Source organism: Oxyura jamaicensis, chromosome 1 (genome assembly GCF_011077185.1).
Source record: "Oxyura jamaicensis isolate SHBP4307 breed ruddy duck chromosome 1, BPBGC_Ojam_1.0, whole genome shotgun sequence".
NCBI lineage: Eukaryota > Metazoa > Chordata > Aves > Anseriformes > Anatidae > Oxyura > Oxyura jamaicensis.
The window spans coordinates 128,215,520-128,239,020 of NC_048893.1; the positions used below are offsets into that span (position 1 = coordinate 128,215,520).

At 38.0% G+C, this 23,501-nt stretch overlaps 1 protein-coding gene across 6 annotated transcripts in view; it reads left to right on the forward strand.

The window, feature by feature from the left end:
* The window catches only part of MID1 (midline 1), a 240,142-nt gene that overhangs the window by 176,749 nt on the left and 39,892 nt on the right, over window positions 1-23,501 (forward strand). For all 6 annotated transcript variants that reach the window (XM_035341835.1, XM_035341756.1, XM_035341678.1 and 3 more), the window contains exon 3: window positions 18,964-19,059. In XM_035341835.1, the coding sequence (XP_035197726.1) occupies window positions 18,964-19,059 (96 nt within the window). The remainder of the gene's footprint in view (window positions 1-18,963; window positions 19,060-23,501) is intronic.

Here is a 23,501-nt window from a genome sequence, read left to right on the forward strand (position 1 = left end):
TTCATTTTAACAGTTTCCTTCTCTGCTAGAATGGATGATTATGGGGAGGAGAACTGAGGATGCCAGAGAAACAAGCTCTTTGTTATTAGATGTGGAATATGACCATGCCATATGTCATCAGGTGGGAGAAATCATTACCAGGATATTATAATTTGGTTCTAGTAGCCCTGAGTTGTACTGTGATGGTGCACATACCATCTGTCTGCTGGGAGTCTGGAACTTGACTACCATTGACAGTCTGTAGAGATTTTAGTTGCAAAACTGAGATGTACATTTTTTTAAACCCTTTTTTTTTTTTTTTTTTCAGGTTTAGCCTGAATTTTGGGGGACTGGCAGGAAAGGACAAATATATCTGACATATATGGCACAGAAACCTTTCCTGTCAAATTTAAGTTCAGCCTTAAGGCACTGAAGTGGCATTGCAAAGCTTTTTATCATAGACCAACAACATATTTCCCCTAGCTTAATTTCTGAGATTAGCTGGTGGTTTTGGATCATGTTTTCAGAAGAATAAATAATAAATAAAATCATGCCAAGGAAACACTGTATATGGAAAATTTAATCTGGAATAGCTGAAGTTTGTCATTGCTGTTTGTGAAAACAAAATGCAATAATGGGAAATGTCAAATGTCCATAATCTTGGGTGAAACTACCCTAAATCCCTACTCATATGAGTAATAGCTTTGAAAACTCTGAAATATGTTCTAAGTAGTCAAGAATAAATGATGACACGAGCTACATCTCTGGAAATCCTCTCATTCTTACATTCAGCTGATGGCTGAATTTAGCCCTTTGTGTTTAGCAAAACTACTACTTTTTAAAGCTTGCTACAGGTAGATGCTATAAATTCATGGATTTCTAAGGCCAGACATGACCACTGTGATTACTGAATCAGACCTTTTGTGCAGCAGAGACTGTGAATTTTTGCATACTAGTTCTTTTATTTTAACTAACACCTACTGTTGAACAAGAAGCTACCTGGTGTATCTACACCACCTATCAATATGCATATATTCAGGGTGGCTATTTCCTGGGTTGTATTCCAGAGAAGAAGTTGAGCCTAATGGTCATGACAACATAACTGTATCTTAATGGGAACACCACTACCAAAACATTCCAATTAACAGAGGATGTACTGAGCTGAAATAAATGGTTTTAAGTGATGATCACCCTGGTGTGAAATTATGAACTCCATTGTTACTATTAAAATGTCTAATTACAGCTTAGATATAGAATAGCACTCAAATTTTAAAATCTATGGGACTAAAATGAAAATGCTTTCAGCTTTTTGAAAAACCTCCAGGGAAAAATGAGAAGTGTAATTTTTAGCTTGCATTTTTATTTAATTGGTGCATTATTTCAGTACAAAGAACTATATAGTATTTCTTTCCTCTTTCTCCAGACTTTTCTTTAGTTTAGTTTCCACAGGGTGACCTAATTAGAAGGACCATACTATATACCCTAAAAAGATTAAGGTTTTCACTTCAGCTAAGTGGCATTTTTTACTGTGCAAAATAATAATAATTATTATTATTATTACTGTCGTTATTATTTAAAGGGAAAGAGAAAAACAGGGCAGCCAATCTATTCAGGGAAAAATGGGAAATAGGAAAAATATTTACATAAGGATTTATAACTCATTTAGATTAATTTACTTTTCTTTACTCATTTCTAAGTTCTCTTAATTTAATTTGTATTTCTGTGTAAAGCAAACCATACATATTTTAAGGCTTTTTCCTCCTTTTGCCCTACAGCTTTCATATCAAGCAAACAAATGCTAAAAGCAGACTTGAATCTGTTCTCTCCATTGACAGGTTTTAAAATTAAAGCTCTTTGAAAATTTCATTTCATGCAGCCTGGGAGCACTGAGTAACAACTGTCTGGTACCACATGCTGACAGACCGAGTCCTGAAAAAAAAAGGTGACAATTTTTCTACCCTTGCTTAGAGTGCCCAAACAGTGTTGAGTGGAGAGGAAAACAAAAACAAAAACCAAACCAAACCAACAACTAAACAAACATACAAAAACCAGATTTTTCTTTTGAGTATATGAGAGATACTCAGTAAAAGCTGAAGATGCCTTTGAGTTTCAGTTCTGTGTTATTTACTATTTCTGAAGATTGCCCCAAAAGCTGAGATGACACCCTTAATAAATTAAAATTTATTTCTTTGTGGCAGATTCCCAGTGAAGTAGTATAAAGGTGAGATGTTTCTGTAATTGTACACTATCCAGAAAATATATTATTCACTGAAACTTGATACACACTTTAAGATATGAATTCCGTGGACAGATTTATTGAGGTTAATAGAACAAGCAATGCAGCTGTATTATATACTTATGTTTTATAATGTGTGTTAAATAGTTTAATCAAATGTATAAAACAAGTTGGCACCTACGTAATATAATGATGGGCATATTAGGCATATCTAATAAAGCTCACAAGCTTATCAAAATCTTAAAAGCTGATTTTCCTGAAATCTGTCATTTGAATATTTTAAACAAAATCTTAATTTCATACATATTTATTAGTTCCTTGTACTTTTATAAAACTTATATTAGCATATTTCACATTTTGATATTACAGATCTTGTAGCTCCAGTAAAAGATAAAATAGTACATAAGAAAGCTTCTAAATAAAACACCTTATTAAGTTATTTTTATAAACATGAGTTAAGGCTCAGTTATCTAAAAATGTGTGTACTTTCACATTTTCTGTAAAATTTATGATTTATGAAGATAAACATCTTAATTGCAGAACATTAGAATAATTTAGGTTGGAAGAGACCTCTGAAGGTCATCTTGTTGAATGTCATGCACAATGAGGACAGGTTAATCAAGGACTATGTATTTACAATATCTTCAAGGATAGGGCCTCACAGCCAGCCTCTCTATGCAACCTGTTATAACATTTGACCACTTCAAGGTGGTAACAAGCCACATTTGCAGTGAGGGTACATAATCAGCTTGTTGTCCACCAGGATCCCCAGGCCTATTCTACAAACTTCAGGATGAACAGCCCTTTTATCAAATACACTGTTTCCTTAAAGAAAATCTCCATGTTGTGGTGTCAGATGGATTGCTTCTATGGTGATTGTCTTTCATTCAATTTGATTCCAGTGCAAGTTGTTTGGCACTGAGCCTCAGAAGCATTCTCAATGTTAAAATTTCATTTCTACCTAGGACATCTCTGAAGTTACCTGTGGAGAACTCTGCAAAATTAAAAAAAAAACAGACTCCTATTTAGTTTGAAAAGCTTCCAACAGCTAAAGTCATACACCAGAGACATACTGCAGTGCATGTTTTGTAAAAGGAAAGTGCAGCCTTCAAGATCTGGACAAGCCCAACAGGAATTAGTGAAACTTCTCTTTTCAGATGTGCCATTTCAAAATAACATTGAACAGCAAGAAAGTAATTCTTCATAAAATGTCTCTAGATGCTAGTTTTAGCAGTGTGAATTGGAAATGTTTTTTCAGTAAGTATTCATTTTGCTCATATATCAATGAACTGTGAAGAGGGCAATGTAATTCTCTCATGTTGGACTTAGGCATATTTGGGTCATTACTTTTGTTGTCATTAGTAGTCATGTATGTGCAGTTTCACACAGAAGTTTGATATCAAAGTTACCTGTACTACTCTGACAACAAAGTAATAATAAGTATATTGAGCATCTTTACAAGTTTGAGAATTGGACCCACTTGAACTGCAAGGTGCTGCACCTGGGTTGGGGCAGTCCTAGGCATGAGTACAGACTGGGAGAAGAACTCCTTGAAAGTAGCTCTGCAGAGAAGAACTTGTGAGTTCTAGTGGATGAAATCCTCAACCTGAACCAGCAATGCATACTTGAAGCCCAGAAAGCCAACGGCATCCTGGGCTGCATCAACAGAGGAGGGGTCAGCAGGGCAAGGGAGGTGATTGTCCCTCTCTGCTCTGCCTTTGTGAGGCCCCATCTGGAGTGCTGTGTCCAGTTCTGGGGCTCCCAGTACAAGAAGGATGTGTAGTGATTAGAGCAGGTCCCGAGGAGGGCCACGAAGATCAGAGGGCTGGAGCACCTCTCCTATGAAAAAAGGCTGAGACAGATGGGGCTGTTCAGACTGAAGAAAAGAAGGGTCTGGGGTGACCTCATTGCAGCTTTCAATGCTTAAAAGGGGCTTATGAAAAATATGGGAAATCAGCTTTTTGTTCAATCAGATAATGAGAGGACAAAGGGGAATGGTGAGGCTGCACTTTGAATACTGTGTTCGGTTTTGGGCCCCTCACTACTAGAAGGACATCAGGGTACTGGAGTTTGTCCAGAGAAGAGCTGTGAAGCTGGTGAAGGGTCTAGAGAACAAGACTTCTGACGGAGCTGAGGAAGCTGGGGTTGTTTATCTTAGAGGAGGCTCAGTAGAAACACTTCACAGAATCACAGAATCATCTAGGTCGGAAGAGACCTCCAAGATCACCAAGTCCAACCTCTGACACAACACAACAAGCCCTCCACTAAATGATATCACTAATCTCTACATCTAAACGTCTTTTAAAGACCTCCAGGAATGGTGACTCTACCACTTCCCTGGGCAGCCTATTCCAATGCCTAACAACCCTTTCAGTAAAGAAGTTCTTCCAAACATCCAACCTAAACCTCCCCTGGTACAACTTTAGCCCATTCCCCCTCGTCCTGTCACCAGGCACGTGGGAGAATAGACCAACCCACACCTCACTACAGCCTCCCTTAAGGTACCTGTAGAGTGTGCTAAGGTCGCCCCTGAGCCTCCTCTTCTCCAGACTGAGCAATCCCAGCTCCCTCAGCCGCACCTTGTAAGACTTGTTCTCCAGATCCCTCACCAGCTTCGTTGCCCTTCTCTGGACTCGCTCGAGCACCTCCATGTCCTTCTTGTAGTGAGGGGCCCAAAACTGAACACAGTACTCCAGGTGCAGCCTTACCAGAGCCGAGTACAGGGGGACAATCACTTCCCTAGCCCTGCTGGTCATGCTGTTTCTTATGCAAGCCAGGATGCTCTTGGCCTTCTTGGCCACCTGAGCACACTGCTGGCTCATATTCAGCTGACTATCAACCAATACTCCCAGGTCCTTCTCTGCCAGATAGCTTTCTAACCACTCCTCTCCCAGCCTGTAGCACTGCTTGGGGGAAAGTCTGCAATTGCCGTAGAGGAGGCTATAGTGGCTATATTATGTATATATAGAGAGAGAGGCTATGGTGAGGTGTGGGTTGGTCTCTTCTCCAAAGCACCAAGTGATGAGGTGGAGTGGCCTCAGATTGTGTCAGGGGACATTTAGGTTGGATATTAGGAGAAAATTATTCACTGAAAGGGTTGTGCAGCATTGTAATAGGCTGCCCATGGAAATGGTTGACTCACCATCCCTGGAGGTTTTCCAGAAACGTGTGGATGTAGAACTTAGTAACATGGTTTAGTGGTGGACTTTAGTACTAGGTTAAAGGTTGGACTAGATGATCTTAGAGGTCTTTTCCAACCTGAATGCTTCTAAATGCTAAGGGGCTTTAAGACCTCATAGATTTGGTGTATAACCCATTTTTTTCAGTTGAAGTTACATGGTTACAATGGAAAAAAAATATTGCATGATTTGAATTGATGTTAGTTTTGGGAACAAATACATTATTATATTTAAAAAAATCCACTGAGATATCTAAATACAAAGTAGAATAAGATCCTTATTAATTAACAAATCCTGGGTAAAAACCAGTTTTAAACCTGTAAGTATGTAGAATAGGAAGCACTCTGGCAGAAACAAATGGGGAAAAAAAAAAAAAGCAAGTTAATGGATCTGTCATTTCAATATTCAGTAATATTATCTAGAATATGCAGTTTTTCCAAATGTAATTCCCACATCCTGCATGAACAGCTACAACAAAGTGAAAGGCTTACTGACGCCAACTTGCTTTCCTGTCATCATGTAACTGTAAAATGTATCTACTTACAGAAACAGTGGAGCAATTGGGAAAATAGAGGTGCTCTTGATATCAGTTATGCGTGCAATATATGGCATAGTCCTGCTGGCACCCCCTTGGCTATTTGCACAATTATTTTCTTGGTCATCTCACAGAATTGCGTGTTTATGCATAGGGCAAACAGGTGTTTGTGCAGAAAAGAGGAATCTAAGCCTCTCCATCTGGGAGAGCCTGATGCCCTGAGGTTTGACAAGTGTTGCCAGGCTTTGCTTTCCAAATTCCTGCAGATAAAAAAATTAGTGGACCAGGACAGTAGAAAGTAGATGGATGGTGGTTTTCCTTTCCCTTGCATAGCTACCTTTTGGTTGTTACTTGTGTGGTGGTTTTACTCAGGTGGACAGTGAAGATCCACCACAACTGTTCTCTCCCTCCCCCTCCTCAAAGGGAAAGGGAGAGAAAATATGATGAAAAGGGCTCAGAGTTTGAGGTAAGGACAGGGAGATTGTTCAACAGTTATTGTGACAGGCGAAACAGACTCAGCATAGGGAGATAGTAAAATTTATTGCCTATTACTAACAAGCAAGAAAAGTGAGGAAAAAAAAAAAAAAAAAAAAAGGAAAATCTAAAAACACCTTTCCCCCATTCACCCTCTTCTGCCTCCTACTCCTGAGTGGTGCAGGAGAACCAGGAATGGAGGCTCTGGTCAGTCCCTGATGCCTCCTCTTCGCAGCTCCTTCACAGTCCCTCCTCCCTGCCCCTGCTCCCTGTGGGGTCCCTCCCATGGGATGCCGTCCTTCCCCAACTGAGCCTGCGGGGGCTGCCCATAGGCAGCAGCTCTCCAAGAACTGCTCCCACACAGCTCCGTACCACTGGGTAAATCCATCAGGAGCAAACTGCTCCAGCACGAGTCCCCCATGGGCGGCAGCTCCCCCCAGGCCCTCTGCTCCTGCATGGGCTCCTCTCCACAGGCTGCAGCTCCGGCCCAGGGCCTGCTCCACGAGGGGCTCTCCATGGATTGCAGTCTCTTCCAGGCCACATCCACCTGCTCCACCAGGGGCTCCTTCATGGGCTGCAGCGTGGAGATCTGCTCCATATGGGACCCATGGGCTGCAGGGGGACAGCCTGCTCTACCAGGGGCCTCTCCACAGACTGCAGGAACTGCTGCTGCGTTCCTGGAGCACCTCCTGCCCTCCTTGTGCACTGAGCTGGGGGGTTCAGGGCTGCTTCTCACTCCTCGCTCTCCAGCTGCTGTTGTGCCACAGGTTTTTTTGTTTGGTTGGTTGGTTGGTTGGTTTGGTTTGGTTTTTCCTTTCTTAAATCAGCTCTCACAGAGGCACAAAAACAACATAATTTCTGGCTCGGCTCTGTGGAGCCTCCTTTGGAGCCTGCTGAAAATGGCCCTTATCAAACATGGGGCAGCTTCTGGATACTTCTCACAGAAGCCACCCCTGAAGACTCTCCTACCAAAACCTTGCCACGCTACATGCTAGGCATGCTACAGCATGACCCTATAGTGTTCCAAAGAAGGAATGAGTTGTGTAGTTGAAATCAGCTCAAACTGGGCAAATCAGCTCAAAATAGAGGCACAGAGTTCAGTGAGCTAGAATAAGAGCCCAGGGTAATCTGTAGTGAAATCTTGATTTCACTCTAGAATTTGCTAATACATACACATATCTATGGATATACATGCACACGCACACAGAGCCACACTTAAATCAATGCTTTGATTATAGATACAGCTCTTTTAACTAATAAAAATGCTTACTACAGAATAAAGTAAAAAAATAAAAGGCATATTTTCATGGGATGTTTTAAAAACTGTTGAGTGTACAAAATGAGGCTCGACACTAAATTATTGTTGTGAGACCTCAAATGCTATTGCTACTCATGCATAGAAACATCAGAGAACACTTTGTATATCTTCTACATCTTCACATTGCACGTGTTTTGCATATCACAGTGCATGTATGAATGTCTATGTAACTGCATGCTTGTTCGTGCATGTTTTATATAGTTAAAGTGCTCCTCACAAAGACTGTATAGTCCTGTCTCTCACAAAGAACAGATAAACAAAATACATACAAAACTAAAGTAATGTAGTCGGTGAATCAAGTCCATGTCTTCTCTCCCAAGAAAACTTTGAGATCAAAATCTAAATTAGTTAGATAAAGGCTCCAGATAAATATTTCCATAGGCTTCACAGTTTTTATAACTTCCCAAAGTACTATGAAAAGCATACTTACATAATCAACTGTGTTTCATGTTTTCAGTGGAAAAAGTTTGCCAGCCTTGATAGTATGGAAAACTTCAAAGGCTGCGATAAATCAAATGAATAATTTGTCCGGAGGAAGTCTGCATAAATTGGTCATATTACCTAAATGTGTCAAATGAAATCTTAAGATCACTCCCTCTCTTTAGTAATAATTGGATTTGTATATCTCTAAATTGGTAGTCTTTCACCATAATGCAGGGGCATGTATTTTTCACTGCCCGAATGCCTGTCATGGTAAATGGTTACAGAAGAGTGGCCAAAGATGCATGGGAGGATTCAGGCAGGCTGGTTCTCCATTTTCCAACTGCAAGCCCACCTGATGTGAAGATGATGAGGAGACCACATAAGAACAGCTCACTTCTGCATCCCTAATTTAGAAAATCTGGACTGGGTGAGGTGAAAGGGGCTAAAATTCTATCTAAATTGTTCAAAGATAAATTAGAAGGCTTCATTAGTCATGTGATTTCCTCTAGGGGACCATCATTTTTGAAGGAAGAAGAGGTAACAGAAAAATGGTTTTGTAAAATTATCTTTATTTTTTTCTTAATTTTTTAAGGTTTTAAAGAAGAGTTTGGTTATACATAGTTCTTGCTGTTCTAGAAAAACAATGTTTAAACATGTTTATTCTGTGTTATTCATAAGTATTTTGTTCTTAATTGAGCATTTATGAAATTCAAAGCTATATATGTACTTGAAAATTGCTTTGGTTCTCTATGCATGAAATGCTTTCATTTCTGAAGCCAAATTTACTAACACAAATTTGGATGTTTAATATTCTAACCAAGACCAAAGAGAAAGTATCTTTTCCTTATTCTATTAGTAAAATGTTCAAAGTCTCTTGCTATTAGCACATGTGGCTCTCTTATTTATTCTAATTCTTTTATGAAAGGAACACGTAGATCTCTCCTGAGGGTTCTAGCTTTCAGCTGAGAATCTGAAATGTGAAGAGAACAAAGAAAAGAAAATTACAACTCAGTAGCTGCAGTGCAAAATAAAATGTTACAAATGAAAACAGTGATACATGAGCATGTGCTTGTACAGTCTGAGTATGAATTCTTACAAGTGTGCATGTTTGGGCTTCTGTTAACACTTTTTTACTAAAAACCTCCTTTCCTTTCATAGATGTAATCTAGCCTCTTGAGAACCTACAGCAGAATTTTTAATTTTTCATGTAATATTTTAAATGTCTTAAATGACCAAAGTTCTGTGATACTACCTGGAAAGTAATGTCCCAGTCCACTATTTGTTACTGAGAGGAACTACTAACTTGTATATGCTTTCAAGCTGTATGTAAACTGAAGAAAAAATTGAAAATAATATCTGAAATATAATGACAGGACCTCAAATATTGACAAAGTAGAACTGGCTTGAGTTACATTAATGGTTTGGTATGCTACAAATGTTTTACTATCATAAGAACGTAGTAAAAAGAAACTATGAAAATATATGGTGCATGGTCTTGCAATCATGCCTTCCTGAGCTAAAATTCACTACTTTGAAGTATTCTCTTGCAATTATTCATATTAGAATAAGCAATTTGTTAGTTCATACTAATTAATTAGTTCATATTAGTAAAATGAAACACATCTGTTACTATTTGCAATGCTGAAATAAGTGAATTGTGCAAATCTATGCCTCCAGACAGGACATTTGCTTTTGGTTTGCTGATTTTTTTAAACATTAAATATATATTGTCAGAGGCTGTTAAATAAAAATCAGTCTTTGAATTGTTGACCCCTCAAATGATAGTTCAATTAACGTTGAATTGACTATTTCATTTTAATCTGAATGAATATGCAGTCTGATAAGGATTGAAAAGTAGTATCTTAGGAGGGGAAGGAGAGGAATTATTTATTTGGAGACTTCCCTGGATGTAGTGTGCACCTCTCAGGCCCAGGGTGCTTCCTTGAGCATCCAAGTTACTTTCAGTCCTTCCACCCAGAAACTCTTGGCACTGTGCACAGTTGGCAAAGCAGGAGCCAGCAACTGGTTTCAACTCAGGTTCATGAAATCTAGCAGGAGGTCCTCACCTCCTGCATCATTTCAGAAGCTGGGCACGGCCAAAGCAACAGGGGCAATATAAGTACATGTTTTGGAGGTAAGAGTGGTGAGGGAGATGAGGCTGTCTGGGAATAGTTTTGGGTCCACTTCTGAGGTAACGGGAGAAAAAGCTTAGTGTTGTACATTAAATAAGAGAGGATGTATTTCTGCCTGCTATTTTCTTTGTATGCTTTATTTTCATATATCAGTTGGAAATATGAGGCAAAATGGAATGATATTTTTGTCATAGCTATTTTTCCAGTGCATTGATACTTAAATCCTACTGACACCTGATTTTCTAACAAAAAGCTCCTGTGGTTTTGTTTGTTTGTTTTATTTTGTGTGTGTGTGTGTTTTTGTTTGTTTGTTTGTTTTTCTTTTGTGGTTGTTGTTTTGTTGTGGTTGTTGTTTTGTTGTGTTTGTTGTTTTCTTTGTGGTCAGTGAAATCTGGAGATGATCTTTGATGAAGTATTGGAAATAAGAGTTAAAAAAGTAAGAAAATAAACTTCACCAGAGTACAAAAGAAACATGAAACAAAATCTGATTCGAAATCATGATTTTTACCTTGCACTTATACTCACTACTTGATTTAAAATCAGCTCACCACCATCACATTTTACATTTTAGTAAGTTCCTTCCAGAGAAATACAATTGTACTAAGATTATTTAACATTATTCTTTGTTTTTACCCATAGCGACTTATAAAAATCAAATACTTAAATATAATAACAAATCTGTAGCTGCAATATGAATCAAAGATTGTTTCCCTGACTCCTAAATCAAAGATCAGGTGCTTGATCAAAAGCTCTGGACAGAATAATGTTGATAAATTATTTTACCAGCCCAGATTGGCAAGTATTATGGAAGACTCTTTAAGCCTTCATTGCAAATAAGTACTTAAGCCTGTGTCTAAACTTTAAACGTGTGAGTAACTCAAGTTCACCACACTAAATTCTTTCAGGGCATTTACTCAATATAGTATAGTATTTTAGTATACTGTCTAGGAAATAGGATAATTGAGAAGAAAATTGAGAGATTAACACTTTTGTCTAGATCTAGCTCTAACTGTGGGCAGCAAAGTGAAGAGCTCGTGCCAGAATGAGCATTAAACTGGAAGGATGCCAACTTTTTTATAGCGAGTAACCTACTGCAGCTGGGGCCTATTCCACTGGAAGGCAAAGACTGAGCCACCAATGACTTCTGTGGCACAGAACCAGCGTGTAGCAGAATGGAAGAACTAAGTCAAGGTGTAATTCTTGGCAAAATCCTGGATAGTTTTTAAGAAGAAAAAATACTATAAAACATAACAGTAAATGGTTCTTTTCTTAGTATGATACACCCTAAGTCAGAGTTGGGTCTTTCTGGCTGACCGTTTGGTTGACACTTGCCTGATGTACCATGACATTGAACAGTGGGATGGATTTCCATTTCCCCAAAGAAGTGCTGCACTTTGCCTTCACTTGAGCTTTCCGACAGTGACAATATGGTTCCAAACCAACAGCCAGAGCAACAGCTGGGAACAGATATACCTGTTTCCTCTCTATAGAGGAATTGCACAGAAATTGACTCCCATTTCTTTAATAAATCCCTTCTGGTGGTCTGCTCAGCCAAAGTTCTGCATGCTGTACCAGTAGCAGACAAAACTAGTGTGTGTCTCAGGCATCCCAGCCCTTCCAGCCATGTGAGGAGATGGAGTTCTAATACCTTCAAGAAGGCAATTTACAGAGGTCCTTCAAAGCGATGTTTGCCATGCTGAGAAATATACACAAATACAGGTGGTTGCAGCTCCCTCAAATGGCAGCTTTGTCACAAGCAAGCAGAAAGAGCTGAACGAGGTTTATGACGGCTCCGCAGGTCTACTACCTAACACAGACCAAATCACCATGTTGACTTTCTCTGCTACTTACCTATCCAGCTGTCCTTCCTAGCCTGCCAATTTAGCTTAATACTGAACTGCTTTTTATACATACCTGGTTAGATAAAATGGAATTTTTTCAACCGCAAAATGCAGTAATATGTATTGATTGATTAAAAACAGATTTTTTCCATAATATAACCTCTCAAATAAAATATAAACTTTCAAAAATATTTTGGTAGACATCTGTAGAAGCCAGGATTTTAATAACACTGCATAAATTGTGGTTCTTTAGATGAGCTTTTTGCTTTCTCATCCTATAAATGTCTGTCATTAGTTATGTGTAAAACTCAGAAGTTTGTTTTTCGGAATGAATACTTCCCAGATCTTGCATGCTCAAGATTAGATTAAACTTCTCATGAGCAGGAGCTCTTGTTGAACTCCTGGGTTCAAATACGTCCCATGTCTTGGGAGTTCAGAAGCAGATGCAGCCAGGATGCTGCAGGACAGCTGTACAACCATTTGAGTTCTCCTTATCCCACTTCATTGCATTGGATTAGCCAGTAGGGAATAAGCTAAAGAACTGTCTAGCTCTCCTTAATAAGTCTTTAATGATATGCTTTAAATGCAATCTGTCTGGTATTTTCTGTGCTCTTTTAACACTTCAGCTTCCAGTTTGACTACTGCACTGAAGAAGAAGAAAACAAAAAGTCAAATATATTTGTGCCTCAAATATATGTACAGTTCTGCACACCTTGAATAGCTCAGATGTTCTTCCAAAACTGGTATAGTTTCAAATTTATTCAAATGTTTAAATGTCTTCCTTGATTCCTGATTATTATCCTAGTCCTACTTTGGTTATTTATTCATTAGAAACAGGGCTGAACTAACTCCCCAAGACGTTGGCCAAGCCAACATTTGGATATCTTATATTCTGATTGAAATGGGAATTTGTTTTTTAAAAATTGCCTGTCCTAAAGTTAGTTCTGTCACTGTCTAACTTGGGACAAAGTTTTGATAAGAAGTTTGAATGCCCTGAGAAAACAAGTTGTTCTCTATGTTCTTACTCCTCCCCCTTTTTTTTGTGTATGTCCACTTCATATTATAATACAGAAAATAAATAATCAGTGTCAGTTCCATTGGCCTGTGTTCTTCGTAATCATGGTCCCTATTGCAGTTATAGCAGTCCTCAACCACATATATTGTTTCTTTCCCAAACCTACTACAGCACATCAAAGGAATTTTTTTGCTATAGCATTCTATATATGGCTCTCATCCTGTCCTTTTTCCCCAGAGGACACAGCTGTGAAATTTCTCTTATGCTCTGAAGAGGGAAGAAGAAGCAGTGAAGGAAGACTAAAGAGCATTGCAGCAAAGCAGCTCATAAGGCAGAGTAGTATAGCAGTCAACTCTACTTGAATCAAAGGCCAGAGCTGTGGCTGCAAATGGCAGGCACCCATGTTATATTGAGGGCACAGCTTTGCAGAGAAGTGAGAGAACAATTGTAGGCTTTCCTTAGAGTATTGTCTTCTCAGTTAATAAGGTTTTTTTGTGAAGAATCTGAAATGCCTGGATCTGATGCTTGGATCAAGAATCTGAAATGCTTGGATTTCATTTACTAAATTACCAATGTTACGTATTAAATAAGAGCTTAAAAACAAACAAACAAACAAAAAATCCTATGAAATATAGCAACAGACCTGATTTAGTTAATATTGTTTAAGCTATAGTGGCTTCAAATGCAGCTATTTTTATTGCAGTTTTAATAATAATAGTCCTGGACAATTAATTAACAGTGCAGTATCTCAAGGGTCTTTCCTTGTGATATACTGTAATCACTTGAGGTAAAAAGCATAGTCCCCAGGAGTGTATCAACATCATAGCTGGTATTTCTTTTCACATAGAAATGTGGAGTGCAGTTGTCAAGCTATGCACATTTGAGAATTGAGGTCAATCATTTGTATTAACTACAAATGTTACCATTCCCTGGCTTAAGAAATACCGGGTCGAGCATGTGTATCCTACAGAAGAGCAGTCATCTGTTTCAGGACAAGTACATAGAATAAAAATTAGCTTAAGTTTTTCCATGTGCACCTCGTATGTCCGTTTAAATAAAGAACACCAAAGGAAACATTAAACTCACATATACCCAAAACCTGGCTCAAAACCATGCTTAATATTCTGGCAGTTCTTCTGGAATTGATTGGCAACTTTTTTAATAGATTAGATGCAAGTCCTAGAGGCAACAGGCCTGGTGCTTAGGGTACGTCCCGGCAATGAGGTGGAAATGTAACTGGAGCACATGCAAGTGTAACTTCTTCGAGTTAGGAGGAAAAATAGTTACAGTGAAGATGTGGTCACATGGACTTTGTTAGCAACAGGGTGCGTATTTATGATCTACAGGGAGTCTGCATATCCTAAAGACTGATCTGCCATGTCATCACCACTCTGGTTCCCCTGCTAGCTTGATTAAAATGGAATTTGATCACACTTCTGCTCTGTGGTGTTTTATTCCTAATCTCTCTTCTACTGTTATGTAACTGATTGGCTTTTGGTCACACACTTTAACCAATCAAGTCTGAAAATATATAATCTCTCTCAAAGCACTCCAGCATTAACGTGAAAAAAAGCTCTCAAGTGGTAAATTCTAATGAATACTTATACTTAGCAGTAGCAGGAAAAATAATACTTCTAATGAGAAAAGGAAAGTGACTTCAAAAGGAATTTAAAATCTCATTGTAGTTGATAGCTGTAGCTTTCTTTTGTGACCCTTTGAGTAGACATATTTATGGAGCATAAAAATGCCACTGAGGAATTCTCAGGGATGTTGCTCTCTCTGCTGTGATGTAAGTCAGGAGTACACAACTCAGCATGTTTCTTCTTTAGAAGCTTACAGTAATTTATTTTGACAGCATTTTCAACCCATATAGTAGTTTAGGACTATCTGTTTGTGCTACCTCCTATTTTAGACATGCGATGCTTTGCGTGAGACTGTTAATTTAGCAAAGGGCATGGGTTCACATTTGGTTTTCATAGAATGATAGATTTAAAGGCCAGAAGAGACCATTATGATCATCTAGTCTGACTTCCGCCTTCAATCAGGGCATGAGCCTCACGCAATCATTACTGCAAAAAGACCAAGATTTCAGTTTGAGCTAGACAGCAGCTTGAAGAAGACATCCAGTCATGAGTTACATTCCTTTAGTTTTTGGAATTAATTTTTTCAACTTCAGATTCCAATCCCTGGATCATCTCATTTTGTAGTCATGCAGAGTCTAAATGAAACATCATCCTCAACTGTCCTTTTCAATTATGTCTGTGATTCCATCTACTTGGATTTATCCCCAGATTATAAGAATATTTATGTTGTACAGTTGTCAGACCATGCTAAATGGACATTAAGCATTCTCTTCACTTTGTACTGGATATTGTAAAAAAACAGCTGTGAAGCACACATGGATTTTTAAGATCTCAGGCTAGGTCTGCATTGGTAAGTCATGAAGCATTCAGCCTGGGTTTTGGCTTTTGAGAGCAGTTTTCATTCACAGGGTTAACATGTATGAAACCTGCTCACAGAGATAATGTACAGCAACTCTAGTACTTCTTTTTAAAAGTCATCCCCTGAATTTATAAGATCAGCTTTCAATAGACAAAGAAAATTGGCAAGTGAAAAAATAATAATAATAATAAAGAAAGCCAGGTTAAAATATTTCAGTAATTATGATGTAGCTAGACATTTTCCCAAAATACTGTTGTAATTCACCTGTGAGAATGGCCATAGAATATTAGGTGGGAGGAAGGAAGATATTTTGAATAAACTTATTCTGGCACTTGTTTTCACATGTATTCATCATAATCTGGGAACACACTTTCTCCAGAATGCTGTGTGATAGCCAGAGTGGTGCAGTGGTTCATATGTGTATGGAACAGGGGAAAAAGCTGGAGAAAGATACCACCAAAAGAAAATTCAGGTAAATACACTGCAAGAGTTGATTGAATTTTAACAACCTTTAAAATTTTCAAGTCAGCCCAGTTTTAAGGAATGACATTCAGTACTTGCCCTAGTGAAATGGGGAAGATTGACATTCATTTAAGAAAGCAGCTGCCAGTTCTTACTATTTAGTAAAGCATTAATATAAACTGATGTTCTTCAACAGAAGTTTAACAAAATTCTGAATCTTCTTGACCCAATCTCTTGCCTACCAAACTGCAGTGGGAAAAAAGAAAAAAAAAAGAAAAGAAAAAAAAAAAAAAAAAGCTTTCCAACTTGAAGATAACACTGTTCAAGAGCTCTTGAATGCATTTTCTCTAATTTTTGTAAGGCAACTCACTAGTGTAATGGTTATCCTCTATTTTTATGACTGATAACTACAGACTACATCAAGAGACACATCTGAAACCATAATAATATATATTGGCTTATGTTTATATTCACTGGAGAAAAAAAAATATTCTAAAATCTTTATCCAAGATTTAAAATAAACCTATGGGTAAATAAATTTCTGTTTCAATGCAAAATCTTATTCTTCATGTACTAATGGACTTTGTTCAAGACAAAGGTTTTTAAATCACTGTATTCCAAATTCCATAACAGCTTTGAGAACATTTTTTCTTCAGAGTATGTATTGCCCCTAATTGTTAACATTTATTGTCTCAAAAAATACAGCTGAAATCAGGCAATCTCATCAAGTGTATACAGTTTTCATCTTACATCTTTTGGTATATATATATCAGAACATGCACACAATGAATACATAGGCAATAAGAAGGCACATAAATATAATTTCAAGACTACTTGCACATTTGGATCCCCTTAATTTGTATTTTATTTTTTTTAAGACAAAGGTTATCTGATACTGTAACTATATATGGTATTTAGACTTTGTATGTGAGTCTCAGCTCTGCAAAGGGACATCTAACAGCATGGCAAACATGCCTTTGCAATTAAATGATCGTTCACAGTACAGCTTTTGGAAATATAAGATACAGCTCATACTGTTCAGTAAAGAGTTCCCATTCTTGTTACTCTTTGTTTTTAATGGGCTATAAAATAAATGCAATGTAGAAGGTATTTTTACAGCCAGAGTTTGTGATACATGATATGCATGGTTGGGCTGGGAAGAAAATGCCCAAATTACGTACTTCAAACACCCATCACACTTCTCCAAAGAGTTACATACATAAAGCCATCAAAATCCTGTGCTGTCTTTAATGGGATAGGACTCACTGCTCCTCCAGTGTTTACAGCTTCAGCTCTGGTAAACACCAAAGTATGTGTGGTTCAGCAGTGAAATACTGCCAGCTTCATTCGTTTGTAGCCAAAGGCAAGAAAGAGTAAGGAGACTGCATGGCTGCAAAGGGGGAGGGCAAAGTACAAGGCATTTTGAAACAGCACAAAATAGGCAGGCGGCAACAGTGCCAGAAAACACACACATGCACACATTAAATATGTGCGTGGAGATGGTAGGGATTGAGGAAAATGAAAGGATGAAAAGTCAGGTGAGTTTGTGGTAGCTGAAGGGCCTTAAGTAACATAATAGCTATATCATGGGGAAAAGCAGTAGGGTGGAGAAATGAAGTCTATTAATAAAAGATGAGCAGGATTGAAATTAAGAAGAGTTCTGCAGGGACACTACAGGCTTTCTGAGGAGGGCCCATTTCTGGTATTCTTGTTCAGCACCTCCTAGATCCTAGTGGGGACTGATGGAAGATAACATACAATTAAAAGGCGGAGATTTGTCAGCCTGTCAGGAATACTAAGCAAGGGAGCAGTCTCATATACATAAACAGGTGAATAACTATGAGGAAAAGCTTCTTATATGAGCAGTCCTCAGGATTTTCAATATGAAATACATATATCCAAAGTTACTGAAAAGTATGAGTGTTTACAGTCAGGACTATATTTTTTTATTCTTTTCTATTTACTGTCTATTTACTGTTATTCTGCTAGAAGGTGGACTTTTATGTAAACCAGCAGCTATCATGGGACCTATGCTAAAAAGCAAGGAGCTGGTAGTTGCAAGTCCCACAGTGCATTGCATGGTCTCAGTCCCAGAGCAGCCTGATCAGGGAGCAGGTCACAGCCACTGCAGACTGCATCTTCCTCATGCACTTGGATTTCCTTCCTGCGGGTAGGGTGGGGAGGGAGGAGGCTGAACCATTTGTTTCTGGATCTCTGTCTCACATGAAATTGCACAGTGGTCAGGATGTGGCTTCAGATCTGGGAGGCAGAAAGCACTGCAAGCTCCCACAGTTGGGGATAGGGGATACTTGTTGTGGCCATAATAGGTTGATAAACACAGGCACAAGCCACACATTGTCTCTCAAGAACAATCAGTGAGTAGAAGTGATGGTTTTCTTTAGAATTATTTATTCAAAAATCTGACTGTACTGAAGTAGGGAAATAAATCAATTAGATCAATGACCCGGCAGTGTGATCAATGCCCCACTAAGTCCTTATGAGTGTGATCCCAAAGGGGCACATGCTGGGAGACCTCAGTTAGCAGCAGGTTGTTAAATTCAGATGTCAGACTAAGAGCAAGGAACAAGGAGTCACTTTTTTTCTAGTAAAGCATTTTTCACCTCCCTGACTTCTACTTACTCTGTTATTTTTTCCCCTGACTAAAACTAATTGCTTAATCTAGTTTCTAGTAGGTCCTTAGAAAGTATTTTGTGGTAAACTCTTACCACGAACATTTCAGGTTTCTCGTCTAGCCGTGCTTGATTCATGGACAAAATATCTAACCGTGCACATCAAAATGAATGTCATGTGTTGATACCTGTGTAATTACATAATTCAGATCCTGAAAGTACACCCATTTTTCAACTGTTCACTTAATTTTTAAATTCTTCAGAATACTAATGTGTTATTTTCTTTCTTTTTGACAGCAAAATTTGGAGAGTAACCTCACCAACCTTATTAAGAGGAATACTGAACTGGAAACTCTTTTGGCGAAACTCATTCAGACCTGTCAACACGTAGAAGTGAGTACTGATCGCCATTTGAAATACCTGTAAACTGAATTACATTTACTTTGAGCTTTCAGAAATGAAAGTTTATACAAAAACGTAACAAGTACAAAACCAAATTAAGGTCATGGTAAACTGATTTGGACCTTTTTCACTGATAAATGGTATTCTCAGTACACCTAACTGTCTTTACATTCCTTCCTATCCCCTTTTAATTATGATTTAATGTTTGGATGGCCCCCTCCACTGCTACGCTTGAGCATGCCACTATCTGTAGAATGCTTACCCTCTTCTCTCCTTTGCCACGCAGAGTAATATTTACTGGTTGAAAACTAGGGCAAAGAAATAGTAAGGTCCAGATCCACAAATACATTTAGCTTTCTATCTGCCATTGATTTTTTTTTGTTCATCAGAACTAAGTATCTAGATACAGATGTGGCCTCAAAAGTCATGTATGAACTATACTTTTCTTAAGAAGAATAAGATGCCTACAATCCTTTGAGTTGCCTGAGGATATCACAGAAGGGAGGGACCTGAATCCAGATTTCCTCCAAATTTGGGGGGATATCTTAGATGGCTCTTTCAGGGCTGCTGATCTATATGCAAATTAAAATAATCACAGACTAATTCAACCATGGGAGCTTACACAGGGGAGAACAGAGTTCAAAATAGACTATTTTTTTTAGCAGAACTTTTCTTTTTACATTTTTCTGCACTCTTAAGATCATTTCCTCACTGTAAGACAGTATATTCTGCTCAGTGAAGTCAGAACAGCTATGAACAAATGGCTTCCTTGTCATAAAAAACTTGGAAAAGGCAGCAAGAGTTTATGCTTTGTGTCAGTAAAATTATACAAATATCCTTGTGGCATTAAAATTTTATCACCAATACTTTCCTCATGGTTGATCTCAGCTGAGAGTCCCAGGTGACAGAAGAGATACAAAATATTTTCTCCCCTCCTCCAGGCAAATTGTGGATGACTGGAAGACTAAGAAAGGCTCAACATTGTGAGGTGTGCATGCTTGTTGGCAGGTATACTGCATTTACTGAGATACACTGCGTTGATCATTTGAAGTGCTATCAGATTTCTTAAGTGCTAAATTCAATTGAAGACAAAGTAGGAAAGTTAATGGGGTAGGAGTCAGAGAAGCTGGCACAACATAAATACTGGTGGTTTAGAGTGGAACAAGCCTTAGACCTCAATCACAAAGAAAAAGGTATTTTAAGTCAAAAAAACTAAATTACTAGCCAGATTAGAAGAAAAAACTTATTTTCCCAGTGCAAAATGCTTTGGTTTTGTATGCATTACAATACTGCCTGTTGACGTGCTTCTACAGGGGAACATTTGTACTGAATGCATTGTAATTCCTGCAGCAACCTCATTTATTTAGAGGAGGGTGTGTGCTGTGTGCCTAGCAGACAGACAGCATTAAATAATTGTGTTGTGTAGAAGAGGTATTCTGCTTTGAGTATGGCTGTCCAGACATGTAAAAGGAAGCCAGGTGTCTTTGTCAGTGTTATCTGGGGAATAGCCTTGGAAATTTGGGAGAGAAAAGTAGCCTCACCCCAGAGTTTCTGAGACATGGGTATAATTTAACAAAAAGTTAGCTCTGACACACACAGCCTTTACAGAGCCACACAAGTCTGGAGAAAGACACTCTTTTTTACCTTCTGCCATGTTTTTAGCAAAGTCTCTTTTTCTTCCTTATAAAGTTCTGTGGAAGTTCTCTGTAGGTCTTTTTCAAAGGAAAATTCAGTCATCTAAGCCCAAGAACAACTGTTGATTGTGAATAGTCACATCTTGAAAATATGACATCTGCTTAAGTAATTTGGTGACTGTGGCAATGGTACATGCTGCAACAATAAAGACAACAACAAAACAAAATAAAACAAATAAACAACAACAAGACTGTTCTTTCAAAGTGATCACCTCATCCATTTTTCTGTCTGCTAGTTGACCTGTCTCCTCTGTGAACCCTCACTGACTCAATGGGACTCAATAAAAACACAAAGTCTATCACAAGATTAGACTTGTGGTAAAGGATTTGACTTTTTTATATAGACAGCAATAACATCAGACAGCACAACTGTAGCATTAGATGGGATGACTTTAGCAGGTAATGAGAGAGAGAGACAAGGTACATTTTCTTCCTCTATATATAAAACTCAGAGCAAAAAACATGAAGCAGATGAGCACAGGACAGCATAGAGCCCCTACTGCATTAGTGCCCTATATCCAAGATGTGCTAGGTATGGAAAAATTTGAATCATTCCTCCTTCTCCTCTGCAATATGTTACCAGCTCTAAAGTTTAGTGTTACAAAAAATCCAACTTGTTCAACTGGTAACAGATGTGCTACTGTCCCTTGAGTCCTGTTTTAGAAAATTTCTCTGTAGACATAAAGCAATAGCAGCAAAGTTGTTAATAAATTCCTACCACGTCTTATTCATCAAATTAGTCTAATTAGCATTTAAATTAGATAAATATTAAGAAACGAGCTTCAGTCAAAACCCGGGACCTAGGCAGTGGTGGAAATCAGGGAAGTGGGGATGTGGAAGTAAACTCTAAAGCTATCTCTCTTTTCCAGAATTCTGAAAATTTAGATATGATGTGAATATCTTAAACACTAGAGATGCTGAGGCTAGTATAGATTTAAAAATTCAGTATGCTCTATTTCTTTGTGCTTCTTGACTGAAATTCACCCAAACCAGGATATAGAATGAAGCATAGTATATTATTGTAATGTTAATGTTACAAAATTAAAATTACAATGCTTTCAGAAAAGCTGGTTTCCAATGATTTTATTAGTGTTGTCATATGAACTTATGAAAAGGTTGAAATTGAACAGGCAGTTACTTTTATAGGAAAACTTTCACTGTTTTCTTTTTCATTTTTGATACACTATATTACAGATTATAATGTAAAATATATTGTATACAATTTGCAAGGGTGTAAAAATATAGGTAGTGCACAGTAAAATATGATGTTACATACCCAGGATATCGTTACCTAATTTAGAATAATTTTAATAATGTTATTTTAGTGTTGATTAAGATTTTGGGGGAGTTAAAATCTGATGTGGAAAAAGTAAGAAGCTTTTTAGTTTTTTAGGCCAGATAGTGTGAATTCTGAAAAACAAGGAAGAGCAGGAGGTTATTGTTCCTTGTGTTAAAGTTGCAGAGTTTTTATGAAGGGGTATATCAACAAAACCAAAGAAGTTATTCTATTCAGCATTTGTATAAAGTGGAAACAAACACTAACTTTTTTAACCATTTGTCATTAAAAAAAAAAAAAAAAAAAAAAAAACTATTATATGTAAAGTGAAAAAATAATCTTTTTTTTGGCTTTTGATATGGAGCAGAAGCTGATGTTTTAAAATGAACAACAAACAGACCATGTGTCTGTTGAATAAATGAGTCCTCGCCAGCCAAACCAAATGTTGTAGAACCACTGTTTCTCATCAACAAAGTGTGCTGTTAATGGCTTCCTAGCAACTGACTTTATGTTGCTATTTACCATGCATCCTTCACATCAGGCAACTGTAATTTCATCTATAGCAAAAGCCAAATCCTATCACTCAGTTTTAAAACTGAAGCTTATTCCATTTGGAAAGAGTGGTGCTTTTTTTCCACTTTTCTCCCATATTAGCAGGCGAGAACCAGTCAGGGAATGTTCGTTATCTGGAAACTGGATGATTTCCAGCAGCAAGGGAGGAGAGCTCTGGAGCTGCCTTTCATCGCCGCAACGGGGACATAAATCTTACCTATTTTTAGATGGAGTTCATCAATTTATGACAAGATTTATACTGATGTGGGATCTGATCTTGAGAGACTGGAGAAGTCCATTTCCAGTCTTAGGTTCCTGTGAGTGGTTTTGGGCATATCAGCAGGAAAAGTTAAGAGAATAAATCAAGCCAGATTTGTATTCTTTACTGCTTTAAGTAAAGCTGAGATATTATTAAACTTTTTATAATACCTGAATGACTGGCTTCATAACTAATAAGAAAGTAGTCTGGGCTAATACTTAGTGTATGGTAACACTTAAAAAAATCCCCGTTTCTCAGTGGAAACCACACCCTGAAAAGTGCACACTTCAGGCAAAATGCCTTTCTATCCCAAATCTTTTGGTTTAGTTAGGAGCGCCTAGGCACACTGATTTTACTCACGTTCCAGTCTCATCACTGTTGTGTTTTAATTTACACTCTCCCTTTCTCTGTAATTCCATCTGTCCTTCCTTGATTTTCCATAAAATCTGTTCATACGGAAAATTTTGTTTTCCTTACTTGGATAAGATTGCAGATCTACAACCTCATGCTCTTGGCCAGGATGCTTTCTGAAGCTTTCTGAAGGATATTAGCAGGAGCATAACCCCAGGGTCCCAGCTCTGCTGCTTTTCTTTTGTTTGTTGTGTTGTGTTGTGTTTTGTTTTGTTTTGTTTTGTGAGGGGCAGCAGGGCCA